The following is a 15,897-nucleotide window of genomic DNA, read 5'->3' on the forward strand; positions in this document are numbered from 1 at the left end:
AATACTTTTCTGGTTTCTGGGCCACTTAGGTCTTCTGTGAACTAAGTTGTGCAAGACCTTGTGCAGCTTTTCAATTACAGTGCTTGTTGTTTTTCTGTCGGTTAGTAAAAGTTCTTTCTATGTTAAGGATATTACTTTTCTACCTAACATTTTTATATGCCTTTTGATTTTGATTCTATTTTGGACATACAATGATCAGTACTTTTTGTATAAAACTATCAATCTCGTAGTATCTTCCACAGCTTTTATGTTCAGAAAAATCATAGTTAATTATATGCCTACATTTCTTCTAATTATTTTTTGGCTTGATTTTTTTAAAACTTCGAATGCTTTATTCCTTCTGGAATGTATTTTAGTGTATGGTGTGAGTTGAGGATATAATTCTATCCCCAAACAGTTAATTAGTTGACCCTACAAAAATGGTTTTCTTTTTTCATTGATGTTTTTATTTTTTTATTTTTTAATTTATTATAAGGTTTATTTTTAATGTTACATCAAGAGTCAACATATCTTGCACTTTACCTGCGCATGGTTTTTTGGTGGCTAAAAGAGAATTTGGTTTTCACAATATTTAGTTTGAATCATGGTAAGAGGGCCTGGCTACCGGGAGAAAATGAATTTCATATAGACTTTTACCTAACTAAGTTCTGCATACCGTGTTTCCCCAAAAACAAGACCTAGCCAAACCGTCAGCTCTAATGTGTCTTTTGGAGCAAAATTTAATATAAGACCCAGTATTATATTATATTATATTATATTATATTATATTATATTATATTATATTATATTATATCATATTATATTATACCGGGTCTTCTTATACTATACTGAAATAAGACCAGGTCTTATATTCATTGATGTTTTTAATGTCTTACACATATTTCACTTTTTATGTGTATTAAGGCGATTCTTGCAATAGCGTTTCATGTTCTGCCTGTCCCCTCTTGGACCACCTCCACACCATTTTCATGAGCGTCATTTAGTGATTCTGTTTAGTATCTTGTAGGATAAGACGACTATATTTACTACTTTTTAAAAACTTTGTGCTCTTTGCTGCATCCCCTGCGAGGATGAAGACCATTCTCAGCAATCAGACTGTGGACATTCCATCACTCTGAAGGGACCGCAGTTATTGGGGAGGGTCCCAGAGGCACCCTGCGGAGGGACTTCAATCACATCCATGTAGAGCTCAGTCTCCTTGGAAAGAAGAAGAGTCTCTGGGTGGACAAATGGTGGGGAGATAGGAAGGAGCTGGCTATTGTCCGCACTATGTAGTCACGTACAGAACACGATCAAGGGTTACATTGGGTGTCCGTTACAAGATGAAGTCTGTGTGTGCTCACTTCTCCATCAAAGTCGTTATTCAGGAGAATGGTTCTCCTGTTGAAATCCGAAATGTCTTGGGTGAAAAATACATCCGCAGGGTTGGGATGAGGTCAGGTGTTGCTTGTTCAGTATCTCGAGTTCAGAAAGATGAGTTAATTCTTGAAGGAAATGATATTGACCTTGTATCAAATTCAGCTGCTTTGATTCAACAAGCCACAACAGTTGAAAACAAGGATATCAGAAAATTTTTGGATGGCATCTATGTTTCTGAAAAAGGAACAGTTCAGCAGGCTCATGAATTAGGTCTAAGTTGTCCAGCCAGAGAAACACCAAGATGTCGAGTGATTCCTCAGACTTATTTAGGATATTTTAAAGATGCAATAAAAGTCATGTATTGATTTGGAAAAAATACATAAATAAATAAATAAAATCTTTGCATTGTCTATGACTGTCAATTTTTCCAGTTAAACCTAGGTATTATTTTACTAAATTTAAAACAGGTCATCAAATTTTTTATCGGAATTTGATTAAGCTTATAAATTAACTTTTTAATAACTTTGCAAAAGGTTAATACTCTAAATTAACCTTTCAGTTGTTCGTCTTCCCACTCAAGATTATGCTATGTCTCTTTAATTATTCAAAAAATTTTATCCCTTTATAAAAGTTATTTTCATACAGTGCTTGTATCTTCCTTATTAACTTTATTTCTATTTCTTTTATGCATAATAAACACCTGTTTTCTTTATATTTTTGTCTGTCACTGGCATATAGAAATGTTTTTGATTTTGTATATTTATTTTGCATATGGTTACTGCACTGAAATTTCTTGTTAATTCTAATAGCTTTATAATTGAATCTCCTGGGTTTTCTGGGTATATTAACATATCATCTACAAACCATATTTTTGCTGGCTTCTTCATCATTTCCCTTTCTTGTGTCGCATGGGCCAGCTCTTCCAATAAGGCGTGAAATCTCAGAGGTGATAGTAGCATTTCTGTCTCATTCCTGATCTTAATCAGGTGTTTCACCATAAGTGTGATGTAGGCCATTGTGGTTAAGGAAATATTCTTTTTCTAGTCCCGAATGCTTATTTTAATCAGTTTTACACGTCTTGTTTTATTAAATACCTATTTGGCATTTATTCAGAAGAACTTAACTTTTTTTTCTTTTAATGGGAGACTCTGCGTTAAGACTTTTTTTTTTCAATATTAAGGTCATTTTAGAGATTAACTGTCCTTTGTCAGTTTTCCCTAAAGCGGGCTTCAAAAAAGTTAGCATTGAGTCTGCTTATTAGCATCATCGTTAAGAAGGTTGATCTGAAATGGACTGCTTACATTTGAATCCCATCTGTGAGTAATGCTGTGACTTGGGCCCCCTTCCTTAACTTCTCTTTGCCTTAGTTCTTCATTGTAAAAGGGAGATGATATTCATAATCGTGAGAATTAAACAAGTTAACGTATGTAAAGTTTTCAGAAGCGTATCGAACCAAATCCTCAATAAATACAAGCAGTACGTTTAATTACTGAGACCTTATCATGTGCCTGGTACTGAGCTTGGTGTGTGGCTTCAAAAATGGGAATACTCACGTAGGATCTGTCTTCTCATGAAGCCTGGCAAGGAGAGATATTTATACAATAATCAATAATACAGTGTTATGAGAACACATAATAAGGGGTTTAACCTAGTCAAGGAGAGACACTTGACTGAGATCTGAAAGATAAATACGCCAAGAAAGGAGGGAAGAGTGTTCTAGGCAGAGAGAACCACACGTGCAAAGGTCCTGGGGCTGTGCAGTAAGAGAGTGTGGCGGGTACAAAGGACTGAGAAGGGCGGGGCTTGATGCAAAGCGAGTAGACACAAGGCTAAGAGGTGAATAAGGGCCAGAACATGCAGAGACCCTGGTAGACCTTTTCCGTATGGAAGAGCAATGAGGAGGTCTCCTAGTAGCAGCATCATTGCGTCACTGGGGAGTGAGTTGCAGGAGCAGACTGTCCAGCCCCATTCAGGTGCTGAGGATCCAAATGTACATTTTAGCCAGGGCTTCGGGCGAGCCACATGCACGGTGACGTCAGAGACCTCTGGCCTGAGAGGAGTGTTTCCAGAAGGAGGCTGAGTGTGAACAGCAGCTGAAAGAGAGCTCTGTTAAAAGGAAGACTAGAAAGTACCCGCTGGACCCATCAGTGACCTTAGTAGACCTGTTGGGGTAGGTTAGTGGGAGCAGAAGGCAGGCATGACGGGGCTGGACAGTGAGTGAGTGGGAAGTAAGGAAACGGAGATAAACATTATAGAGAGACTGTGCTTTCGAGAAATTTGACTGAAAGGGAAGCCAGAGATGAGGCTGGAGGGAGATGAGGAGGGGAGTGGGGATTGTTTTCTTAATGATAGATTCTTGGAGCACATTTAAAATGGGAAGGTTCTAGTGGAGAGGTAACAAACATGTTAACATATGCGTATACAAGAGAGACATGTATAAGGTTCTTCAAGAGGAGGGAGGGATGGGATCCAATGGGCACATGCAAGTATTATGTTTAGATAAAAGGAATGGTGGTTCCTCCGTAGGACAAGGGAAGATAGCGTGGGCTAGATGGCTTTGGAATTGGGAAGACCAGGGATCCCCACGGAGGGCTTTTATTTTCTGTGGAGAGTGAGAGGAAAGGATGGTAGCTGAGAGGAGGGGTCAGAAGAGTCAGGAGGCTATGGAAGATGGAGAAGGATTGCCATAGTCATTCTGGCATCTGCTGTAAAGGGAAGTGCATGGTCCTGGTTGCCTTTTTGCTCACACTCTGAGCTTTACTGTCCCACCTCACAGAGTCTCACAGAGTCGTTCTGAGGCTTGACTACCACGATACACATGTCATCACTTGGACAGTGCATGGCGCAGCACACTTGTACTTAGCGTCAGTCACCCATCTTCCCCTCCTCTGTGCCAAGCACAGGGCTGGCCCAGAGGAAGTGCTTGGGAAAGCGGGTTCATGATTCTCTAACATGTTATTCCTGTCTCTCTGGAAGCATCTAGGAGTTCTTCTAGCCTCACTGAACTGCTCCCTTTTTCTCTCCCAGGCCAGAACTGCACGTTCCAACTGCAGGGTCCCAATGGGACAGTGGAGAGCCCAGGGTTCCCGTATGGCTACCCCAATTATGCCAACTGCACTTGGACCATCACCGCGGAGGACCAGCACAGGATCCAGCTTGTCTTCCAGTCCTTTGCCCTGGAAGAGGACTTTGACGTCCTGTCGGTGTTTGATGGGCCACCCCAGCCAGAGAACCTGCGAACCAGGTACCACCTCCCCCTTCCCTGTATCGAAGAGCTTGGCCCTGAGCCAAGCTCGCTGAGAGGAAGTACCCACTGGGTGAAAAGTGTATGGTCATCAACAAAGACCTCTGTTTTTTATGAAGGCCGCCCTCAACTCCTCTGCTGTCTTTATGTTTCCCAGTTTGTTTGTCCTGCTTAGAAGCACCCAGTAGGCCAGGTTAATGAGTAAGACGTTTGGGAAGACTCACTAGAAGATATAAAAGTGTTAAAGAGAAATTCAGATCTTTCCATTGAAACTGGTTTTGCATGCATGTGGCTGTATATGTACGTATCCGTCGGGGTGGATTGTTTGCACACACAGAAATGTATTTTCTCCTCTTGGGCCCACTGGATATCAGATGAAGGCGAATAGTAACTGTGTCTTGCATCCTGTACTTGGAAACCATCGATACTTTGTTGGAACTTGCCTTGCATTGCGCCTGGGCTGTGGGTAATCAGGAATTTGGGGGAGTTCCCACTCTCTCAAACCCCGTCTCAGTTGATGGAATGGAAAACCATGGAGAAGGGGAGACTGCTTTTCTGTACCAGAGGGAGACAGGGATGGAAGCTACCACCTCTGCAGAAAGGGCAGAGTTTTCTGGGGTAGGTGTAAAGGTCCCAGAGTGGCCTGGGTTTTGTTGACGGTGGCCTGCTGTGCTCCATTGCAAGCTTTGGCCTGGTCCTGCCTGCTAGGCGTTGGGCTCCCAGGAAGCCAAAGGGTTCATGGCTTACCAGCCAGGCCCTGGGCAGCCCCGGTACTAATGAATGGTGCACTAATGAGAGGTTCCCTGCCAAATCCTTGACCTTAAGTCTTTGTGTAAGATGCCTGGAGCAGGGTCACAAACAACACTGGCAGTTCAGCGCCAGTGCTTGTTTCTCTGGCTCCCTGTCCTCTCAGAGCAGTGCAGAGGTGAGGCTGCCAGGCCTGCAGCAGAGGTTTGGCACACAGTAGGTGTTCAGTGAACCGTGGATGAAGGGACTGCTGTCCCTTTCCCTCATTCATTCCACTAATATGTCATGAGCACCTAGTATTTTCCAGACCCTGGCCTGGGTGCTGGGGAGATAGCAGTGAGCAAAACAAAGCTGCTGCCTTTGTGAAGGTTACATGCTAATGGGACTTGAATATGTGAGGTTAAAGTTCAAGGACATCGAGGCTGGAGATTTAACATTGGGAGACTGGATAGTGCTTAAAACCATGAAACTGGGTGAAGTCACAGGAAGGAATCCTCCTGTCAGATGTTGAGCTCAGGTGACACCATGCAGGGCACCTTCATAGACTTTTGATGAATGTCGAATGAAATAAACAGTCAATCAGGCTAATGGACTGCTTGGCGGGGGTATGGATGGTCGGAGGCAAACTCTCTAATTCTGCCTACGAGAGTTATTCCAGCTTTCCGTGCTCTGAAAAGCAGTGTCCACATATGTGTGATCAGATCTCTCTTTTCTGACCCTTGGGTTCGCTGGCTCTGGGAGTGACGTGTAGAAGACCCACCAGAGGTGGCGATTGCTCTGGCCTGGAAGGGTGGGGGTTTCCATGACCTGAGGAGGTGGCCCTGGCAGGGGAGGCCCTGGTTTATAGTCCTGGCCCTGGCACTGCCCACTCTGGCCGACAAGCCGTTTGAGGAGGAGGCGCCCAGGTTTTGTATCTTCACTGGGTCATCCCTGCTTGGATTCCTCCTCTGCCATCTTCCTGATCTGCTCGTTTCCGTTCACTTCAGAAATAGCCAAGGGCATGCAGGCTCAGCTAGGGGGAAGGGCTGGAAAGAGTGCTGTGCCTCTTAGCACCCCTAGAGCAGAAGAGCTCACACCTTGGAGGGCTCTGGGGGGGAAGTGACCCCAGAGGGCTGTCCACATAGCATCAGAATACGCGCTCCTTGAAGGTTGTGGAATGGCACTTCTTTGGGCATGTAGGGGGGTAGCAGGTGTGTGTTCGGTGGGGACCCTTGGGTCTTTGCAAAATTTTTTATGTTCCTGCATGGTTATTAGTCTCCTCACGTTTTCTTCTTCTTCATAAATCAGTTTCTATATGTATGTTTGTCTAGGAAATCATCCATGTTATAGAGATTGTCAATGGTATCAGCATAGAATTGTATATAGTTTGCCCTTGCAATATTTCTATCCCCAGAGTATCTGGGGTCACACCCCTCCCTTTTCTTGTGTTTGCTCCTTTGCATTTGTGTTTTCTCTATTTTCACTTATTTAGTATTCCCAGAAGTTTGGCTATTTCATTGGTCTTTTTAAAACTCCAACTCTAGGGCCATGAACTTTATTCCTTCCCTATTATAGAACTTACTGACTTCTGCTTTTACCTTTATTCATTCTTTTCTCCCATTCACCTTAGGCCAATGTGGTTCTTTTGCTGAATTTGTGAATTGAATTAGTTTCATTATTTTTGTTTGATAATGAAACATTAAGAGGCATTTTCCCCTAAGTATGACTTTGACCATATCCCATTAATTTTGATGGATAGTCGTTATTGCAGAAAGAGTTTCTAATTGCCTTTTTTTCCTTCTTTGACTCTAGGGTTTTGTTTTTTTTCTCTCAGATTTTCCAGTAATTTTTTTATACTTAATAAATTATTATGTAGTTGTATTGCATTATGATCAGATCATGATTTCCACTTTGAAGAATTTGTTGACTTTTCCCACACAACATAAGGTCTTTTTATGTAAATCTCATGTGAATATTTAAGAAGAACATATATTTTGTTTTTGAAGGGTAAAAATAATTCATGTTATTAATATTATTTAATTTTTCTACTTTCTTATTTACTGTCTAAACAATATTTGTCAAGGATTAGCAGTGTTTTGTTTTTACATTTTCATTATTGTTTTTTGGTCAATTTCTTCTTTTATTCCTATATCTTTAAAAATGTATTTTGATGCTATACTCTTCAATATGTAAGTATTTTTAAACTTTAGATCTTCAGGGAGAATTATATATTTTTTCACTATAAAAATTATCTTTATCCCAAAATATTTTGCCTTAACTTGTACTTTGGTACGAATGGTTCTGCTTTTGTTTTCTTTTAGGTTTGCATTTTGAGTTCATCTTGGCCAATTGCTCTATTTTTAATATTTCTATGTCATTGTTTTAGGTGTACCTCTTAGTACAGCATATAGTTGGATTTTTAAATCTTTCCTGAGAATCTATTCTTTAACAGAAAAGTTTAATTCACTCACATATTTTTGGTGATAACGGGTATATTTGCTCTCATGTTATATTTGTATAATACTTAATACTGTCTGTTTTTTAAGCTTTAGTACTATTAGTTCCTTTTCTCTGTTTTCAGGGTAAGTTTTCTTTGCCTTTTCTATGACTTCTATTCTATTGGTGGTTAAAGTTACTTCTTCAGAATGAATTTTAAACTTTATTTCTCTGTCAGCATCTTGTCTAGTTAGCCTTTTTCTTAATCAGGTCTAACTGTCATTGCATCTTCTAGAAATTTCTTAGTGTTTGTAGCATGTAGGTGTCTGTCTCTTTTTCCTAGTTTCCAATATGGACATATATAGTCTCTCTTTTTACATACTTTAGATTATTTCCATGAGTATTTAGGGGGTCAGTTGAAGGGGAGCTTAACATGTTGTCTTGCCTCTCCATCTTGAATGGGAAATTTCTCTTAAGATTTTTATTCTTTTTGATACTATTGTGAATAGAATTACTTTTAATTTAATTTTATTTTTGGATTATTCATTACTAATATATAGAAATGTAATTGATTTTTGTGTATTGATCTTGTATTCTGTGACCTAGCTGAACTTGTTATTAATAGTTCTAATAGTTTTTTTATATCTGCAAATCAAAACAGTTTTAGTTCTTCTTTCCCAATCTAGTACCAATTAATTCATTGTACTGGACAGAACCTTCTGTATAATATTGAATAGAAGTGGTGAGAGTGGACATCCTTGCCTTGTTCCTGATCTTAAAACATTTAGTCTTTCCCACTAAGTAAGATGTGAGCTGTAGGTGTTTGATAGATACCTTTCTACACTTGATCTTAGCCAAAAGGCCGAGAAGCGATGGTAGATACCTTTCTAATGAAGGTTTGAAGCTGAGCATTTGGGCATGATCTGATTGCAGTGTGGAAAATGCACGGGGGTGGGGTCCAGATCTCTGACTGCCAGGCCAGGCAAGAGACTGTGGTGGCCTAAACCTTAGCAATGAAGAGAGAAGATGGTGTCCATTTATTTGATGTTATGGGAACGTGTTGTCCCCGGAGTTAAGAGTGGATTTATATGGACTGTGGAATGGGAGTAAGAAAAAGGAAAGGGTAGAGGATGACTCCACAGTGTCTGGCTTGGAAGCAGGGAACAAGCCAGATGGGGTTACAGTGAATTTCAGTCTCCAATGAAATATGTTCTCACGGCATAGCAGGGGATTTGCTGCACTGACAATATCCTTCATTTGTCTAGCTGAACAGGTAGGTCACCTCCTCTCCCAGTGTTTTCCTAGGAGACAGTAGGGTACAGTGGAGACAGGCCTAGATTTATACTCAGCTCGGTTCTCCATTTATTTGCGCTGTGACCTGTGCAAGGTTTGGCTTCTCTGAGCCTCATCTATAAAATGGAGGTGACACTGATGTGCCTTACAGGGTTGTTGGATATGAGCCACCTGCTGCAGATCCCTCAGTGCTCTGTAAACATTTGCAGTTTTCCTGCCCTCTTGTTCTTAGGACCTAGGAATTTGGACTGTTCCAGAGGGCTTTGGTGCCGTCTTGACACTTTCCCCGTGGCTCCACCATTAGGCCTTTTTAGGTCAGGGGACTGCAGATGTGGTTACAGACCGTGGAGTCATCCACTGTGGGTGGTGTTACTGATCGCGTGGTAGCCCGAGTGGGGCAGGACCACCAAGAAGCCTAGAGTGGGTTTCTCTCTGTGTGTATCCCTCAGGGCTTTCTGTGCTTATGGTCTATAACTTGATAGGCATAAGTTTTGTGCTTCTGCTGTCTCTGTATTTTTAATGCATTTCCCTTTTCTTCTCTTCCAACACTGTTTTACATTATTTATGGATGCGTTCCAGCGAAAGGTGGAAGAGTCCACTCTCCACCCCAGTCCCCAAGCTCCTTCAGCTCATCTTTCTCCAGCTGCGTTCTCATGGGTTGTGTTGATAGCAACAAGCTTCCCTCCTGCTTAGGTTCAAAGCTCCTTGAAGCTGGGAGTTAAGCCTCCTACTAGGTTGCACTGTGGCAGAGCCATGCAGTGAAATAAACATCTTCCAGGTGGATGACATGGGTTTGAGTTCCAGCTCTTCCCTGGCCACTTGGCATTGGCAATCCCTTCCACTCTTATCCTCAGTACCCTCATCTGTGAAGTGGGTGTAGCAATGTCTACCTCATAGGCTGTTTGGTGAGGTTTAATTACATAATATGTGTAAACTATTTTGAACTGGGATGAGATGTAAACAAAAGGAATACTTCTATGTTTGTAGAAAAAAATAGAAAACACAATTAAGCAAACACACACACACACACACACACACACACACACACACACCCCTCTCAAACAATGAACGTTGTGAGGTAGAACAGTGATTCTCAGCTGAAGATGATTTTGAACTCCTGGGGACATGTGACAGTGTCTGGAAACATTTTTGACTGTCACAACTGGTGAGGGCTATGGCATCTAGTGGGTGAGGCCGGGGGTACTGCTAATCATCCCGCCATGCATACGACAGCTCTTCTGCCACCCCCCAAATACAAATGCCAATAGTGCTAAGGTTGAAAGGTCCCCATGTAGATAATGGAGGAGTTCAGGCCTTTAGCATCTGATATACCCGGGTTCTAATCCTATTTTAGTGACCTTGGACAAATGAGTCAACCCATCTAAGCCTCAGTTTCCTCCTCAGCTCTCAGTGATGTCAAGCTGCACCTGGCATCATCTATGAAGAGGTGCCAACAGGCACCACACAGCTGGTTCTCGGTGCAGGTGCCATTCATCTCCCAGTGACCCTGTTTCTCCAGCAGGAGTTCATAGCCATCTTCTTGAAAGCATCTCACATTTCATCTGGAGCTATTCACAAGCAGCGATATCCCAGGGTGCCAGGAGGCAGTGTCTGGCTGCTTGAAATTAAATTTACAATAGAAGCTGATCAGATTCTTCTCATAATGGATCAGGGTGGGAAATGGGAGTAGAAGCTGGTCCTGAAGGCTGGGGAGCTTGTAAGAGCTTGGAAATTAGCAAAGAAAGAACAAAGAGCCTTCCAGAGAATGCAGTGTCAGCCCTGCCTGGATAAATGACTGCAACAATCCCCACATCTCTGCTTTCGCACAATTAGATGGCCTTTCCATGCTGGCAGACGTCCGATTGCATTGCGGTTTAATGTGGAATGAAGTTTTCTAATGGAACACAAGCGAATATAATCTATGGAGACGTTGCTAACAAACTGCATCTCTGTATATTGGAGGGTTTATAGGGTGCTGGTGATGACTGCACCAGTTAAGTACAGCTCAGCATCCTCTAATTTAGACATTTGGGCTCCAGTTATGAGAAGCACTACAACTCTTTCCCTCAATTACTGGCAATACACATTCTGTCATCGGCCTAAGGTGGAATGCAGTTAGTCATTTCGAGCTGGTTGCAGATTTCACTCAACTGGCGTTAGACACCTGTTTGGAAGTTGTAAAAAAATACATCAATTTGCCAGATTTACTGTCTTCTTATTATGAATATATATCATAGCCCATAAAGGACCTGCATGTTGGATTCCTTAAAAAGTTTGCCTTGTACATCAGTGGAGTTGTCCTTGGAGGGTTCTCTCTGCAGAGCGCCTTGAAAATGTGCTCTTGTGGGCAGGAAGTGTCTGGGAGGACCCATCGGGATGAGGGAGCATTTCCTGTTTAGAGAGATACCAGGGAAAGAAGAAATGATGACACCGAACACCTATGATGGGCCAGCCACTATGCTAGACACATTCATTCATTCATTCACTGTCATTTATTCAAGATTGATTGAATGCCTGCCAGGAACACCAAGTGTGGAGATCTGTGTACATTCTGATCTGTGGGCCTGGCTGCTGCTCCCTCATCTGCCCTTTGCTTTAGTTACCGCCTCACTCATTCTTCAGATCACAACTCGTCACTTCCTCACCCAGGGAATCCTCTGAGATACCTCCACTTCTCAGCCTGGTCAAATCAGGTGATGATACCCCCTCAGATTACCTGTATCCGTCCTTCACGGTTTTACGTGTGTGTGCGTGCTATAACTTGATTTATGCCCACCTCTCCCAAGACTGTAAGCTCCTTGACTACAGAGGGATTGTTTCTATTTCACTTTCCATGGTATCTCCAGGGCCTGGCCCATAGTAGGTGCTCAACAAATATTTAAGGAGTGAGTGAACGCTCTCTGGAGGAAGGGATCCCTAATAGGGCATGGAAGGAGGGATAGAGAGAGTGTTTCGTGCTAAGGGAATAGCATGTACACAAGTCCAGGCAAAGCTGAGGGAAAGGTGAGGTGCAAATGGAATCGGTTCATTGTGGGTAGGGTGTCCTGGGGAGGTGGGAGCGTGGCTGGGCCTGATCACCAGGGGTCCTGTTTGCCATACTGAGGAGCTTGTGCCCTATCCTAAGGGAAGTGGAGACACCCACAAAGTCTTAAGCAGGCACTAGTAATTCAACAACACCCCCATGAGATGGGTAGTATTAATTGCAGAGGTTAAATAAGCGTTAAGAGCTCTGAGCTGCTAAGTGGCTAAGGGAGGAGTGGCCCCGGGTCTCCTAGAGCCAGGAACCAGGCTTTCTTCCCCAAGCCAAGAAGCTGCCTCACTGCTGGGGACTCATTTGCATTTGCTCCATTTCCTTTTTAAAAATCGATTCCATTTTCCTTGTTAAGCAGTTTCTTTAAAACAGTAAAAGTAACAGGAACTTGCTACTTTTAAAAAGTTAAGGAGTGCAGCAGTGTATCGAGTAAAAAAACTCAACTGCCTCCTAAAAACCCAGCCCTGCTCCCTGGAGGTAACCGCGGTTAACAGTTTGGTGTGTGTCCAATTTCTTTTTAACTACAGATTCATTAAACTGCCCATGAGGCTTATTGGGACATCCATCAGCCCTTTAAAAATTGTTCTGATGAATTAAGTGTAAACTAATTAGAAACATGGATTCAATTACCCTCGAAACACACAAGGGTTTAATAATTAATAGGAAGAGGGCTTGAGGCCAGAGGCATTATGGATTTGATCAAACCCCTAATATCTGAAAAGTAAATATGTTTGATTCATCCTAAATGCTGGCAGACTTGCCATCCGGAGGCAAACCTGTTGGTAGGAGTTTTGTATTTAATCAGAAAGTTATCTGTGATTCATCAGGAGTCAGCTGAAGAGTGGAGCGCTCAGCCTGCCTGAGGGACAGGCTGCCTGCGACCGAGCAGCAGCTTGTCCGTCTGGGTTAACACTGGCGGCTTTCCTCATGGCTGTTCACCAGGCAAGCTTTGGGGGATCCACTGAGGTCCCCTGTGGGATCACTGACACTGGGGAGCAGTTCTGGGACAAGAAATACTGCAGGGCTTTGGGGGGAGGGAAGAACATTCTGCTTAATCCTCTTGAACTATGAACTATGGTGACTTAGATGGACTCAGAGGAGGGTTGGGGGGTTGGAATAAATATTTACCTGTTGTTCGACAGGTGCTTTATGGACAATACCTGATTTAATCTTCACAATTATCCTGGTGATAAGAATTATTACTTCCATTTTTATTACTAAGAAAACTGAGTCTCCCACAAGCTACATGCCTATTTAAACTCCCAGATTTGCTTGACACCAAAATTCACACAGGTTGGCACAGCCACACCGCGACTGGAGGGGGTTGTGGAAGGGGAGGAAGCAGAGTCTGCCGGGATTGTGGCTCAGGAAAGCAACTGCTGTGACCCAGGGTGCAGCGAGCTCCATCCCTAATGCCAAAGGGTGGGTGTAGGCGGAGGGGCTGGCAGACGGTGATACACAAAGCCAGGTGGGCAGCAGTGCCTGGGGCCTGAGCAATCTCTCCATTCAGAGTAGGACCCTGTGGTTCAAAGTCAAAGTCAGTTTTTGTGGCAAAGCCTCTCCTTGCTTATTTGCCAAATCTGCTAGTTAATAGCGGCCAAAATTTAAATTCCTCTCTTGGACCAAAAGGGCTGTGCTGCCTACACCCCTCCCAAAGATGGGTCCTGCCCACAGTGTCACCAGGTGTTGGTCAAAGAGGGGACATTCCCCCAGAATGGAGTTGGCCACCCCTTGACCCTCATCTCCCCCTTCGTTGTAAGTGGTGGCCAACAGGGCTGTGGCTGACATAAGAAAGTGTCTCCTTCTTTATCTTCAGCTCTTATTCTCTGAACCTTGGGGACAGCAGAAAGCACTGTGCAAGGGGCCCTGTCACCTGGGGATGGTGTCCGCAGGGTCCAGGCAGGCTTGGATATGTAATTCTAGAAATTACTGTTTCCTTGTTAGCAGGTGTGCTACCCAAACAACAGCTCCCAAGTGTTGAGCTCCTTGTTTCCTGAGAATTAAATAAAGTGAATAGAAAAGAAAACCAAGTCTCAGCTCTTAAGTGAAAAGGAGCCAGGTGATTTCTTCCGTGGGGGGGGGGGGTCTGAGCTGATGTGGTACCCAGAGCCAGACCTGGGGCCAGGAGACCTGCGTTCTGTCTCAGCTCATTCGCTGGTTTGCTTGTGATCTTCACCAAGTCCTGTTCCCTCTGGGTGCCAGCTGCATTCTCTTGTCTTATAAATTGAGGCCTTAAGTTTTAGGAGAACTCCAAAGCATCTTCGGGCTCTGAAATTGTGTGATTGAGTGACACCGGAGATGTATGTAGAAGGGCCATAAGACACTCCTGATTTTCTTGGATTATTTCTGCCTGATGCAGGTACTGCTTTGGCTCTTTCAACAATTCTGCCATTTGTCTTTGGCATCAGGGTTTATTTTCCAATGGCCTGTTAAGCAGTGTGTGGCAGAGAAAGCTAACTGTCCACCATCATTCTTGCTCCTCTTCCACAGTGTAAAGTTGTCCATGGGAAGCAGCTGCCCAGCTAGGAATGATATTTCCCAGACTCCCTTGCACCTAGGTGGGGTCGTGTAGCTTAGTGGTCAGTAGAAAGTGGACACAAGTCGTAATGTACATCCCTCCCAGACCTGGCCTAGAAAAGCTCCTCTGTCATCTACTTTCTTTCCTTGGAGACAGAATTAAGAAGCTTTGTCTCTTGGATGACTTTATGAAGAACTCAGCCATCCCCCAACTGCTGCTGATTGGCTGGATTTTACATCAGTGAGATATAAATTTGTACACAAACTTAGACTTCTGAGAGTCCAGGGTTTATCTACCGTGTTTCCCCCAAAATAAGACGAGGTCTTATATTAATTTTTGCTCCAAAAGGTGCTTTGGGGTGTATTTTCAGGGCATGTCTTATTTTTTCATGCACAACAATCTACATTTATTCAGATACAGTCATGTCATCTTCTTCTGGAACATTGTCATAACGTGCTAAATGCATCCGTCTGGCCGACCATCTTAGCTGGGGCTTATTTTTGGGGAAACATGATATCACTGTAGCTTAGCTAGAGTCCCCTTAGTCATTCAGTCATTGCAAGCTCTGAGTCTTGGTATGTAAGAATTATTTTAGAACCTAGAGGTAGGTGAGGATTCCAGACAGCAGAGTCTATTAGAATTGACCCTTCATCTTGTTTACTTTGAGGGAGATGAAGCTCGGGGATTGTCTGGCCTTTGTGCCTACAACTAGGCTGTTGTCTCATAAGTGCGTTGTATCTGAAAGCAACTTTTTGTCCTCCTGACTTTTGGTGGCTCCTCCTTGGCATCAAACTGTGGTTCTGGTCATAGGCCTGACCCCCATCCAATCCCCTGCTGCCCCCGCTGAGCACAGTGTGGTGTGGTGGTTAGGAGACAGGCTCTGGCGCCAGCCTGCTGGGGTTCAGGTCTTTGCTCGGCCTCTTCCTGGCTGTGTGACTTCGAGGGAGTCACTTCTCTCTGAGTCTCAGTTTCTACAGCACCAAGTTGGGATTATGGTCGTACCTCCCTTATAGGGAAGTTGTGAAGAGTCAGCTACCCAACAAGGCAGGGGTGCGTGAAGATGCTGTGCATGGGAAAAGGATAGCTGTGTTATCGTTACCGTCTTTTCCAAAGCTCACCTCTCCCAACAGCCTCCACTCTGCTCCAGGCCACTGTCATCTCCTGCCGCAGGGATCACGACAGGCTCCTCCTGGCCTCCCTGCTATTGCCTTTGCCACCTTCAGAGCGATGCTTAATACCAGAGCTAGAGGGATCTTTTACTCTTCCCTTTGTAAAGAATAAAGTTTTAAT

At 43.5% G+C, this 15,897-nt stretch overlaps 1 protein-coding gene and 1 pseudogene across 2 annotated transcripts in view; both read left to right on the plus strand.

Annotated features, from left to right (window-relative positions):
* The window catches only part of CSMD2 (CUB and Sushi multiple domains 2), a 579,318-nt gene that overhangs the window by 56,996 nt on the left and 506,425 nt on the right, over positions 1–15,897 (plus strand). The window contains 1 exon segment of the mRNA XM_081055778.1: positions 4,387–4,603. Coding sequence (XP_080911904.1) covers positions 4,387–4,603 — 217 coding nt within the window.
* Positions 1,056–4,156, plus strand: LOC308500932 (large ribosomal subunit protein uL6-like; annotated as a pseudogene). Its single transcript has 2 exons — positions 1,056–1,667; positions 4,136–4,156. The product of its transcript is annotated as a large ribosomal subunit protein uL6-like (transcript).

The sequence above is a fragment of the Rhinolophus hipposideros genome, assembly GCF_964194185.1.
Source record: "Rhinolophus hipposideros genome assembly, chromosome: 8".
NCBI classification, from domain to species: Eukaryota; Metazoa; Chordata; class Mammalia; order Chiroptera; family Rhinolophidae; genus Rhinolophus; species Rhinolophus hipposideros.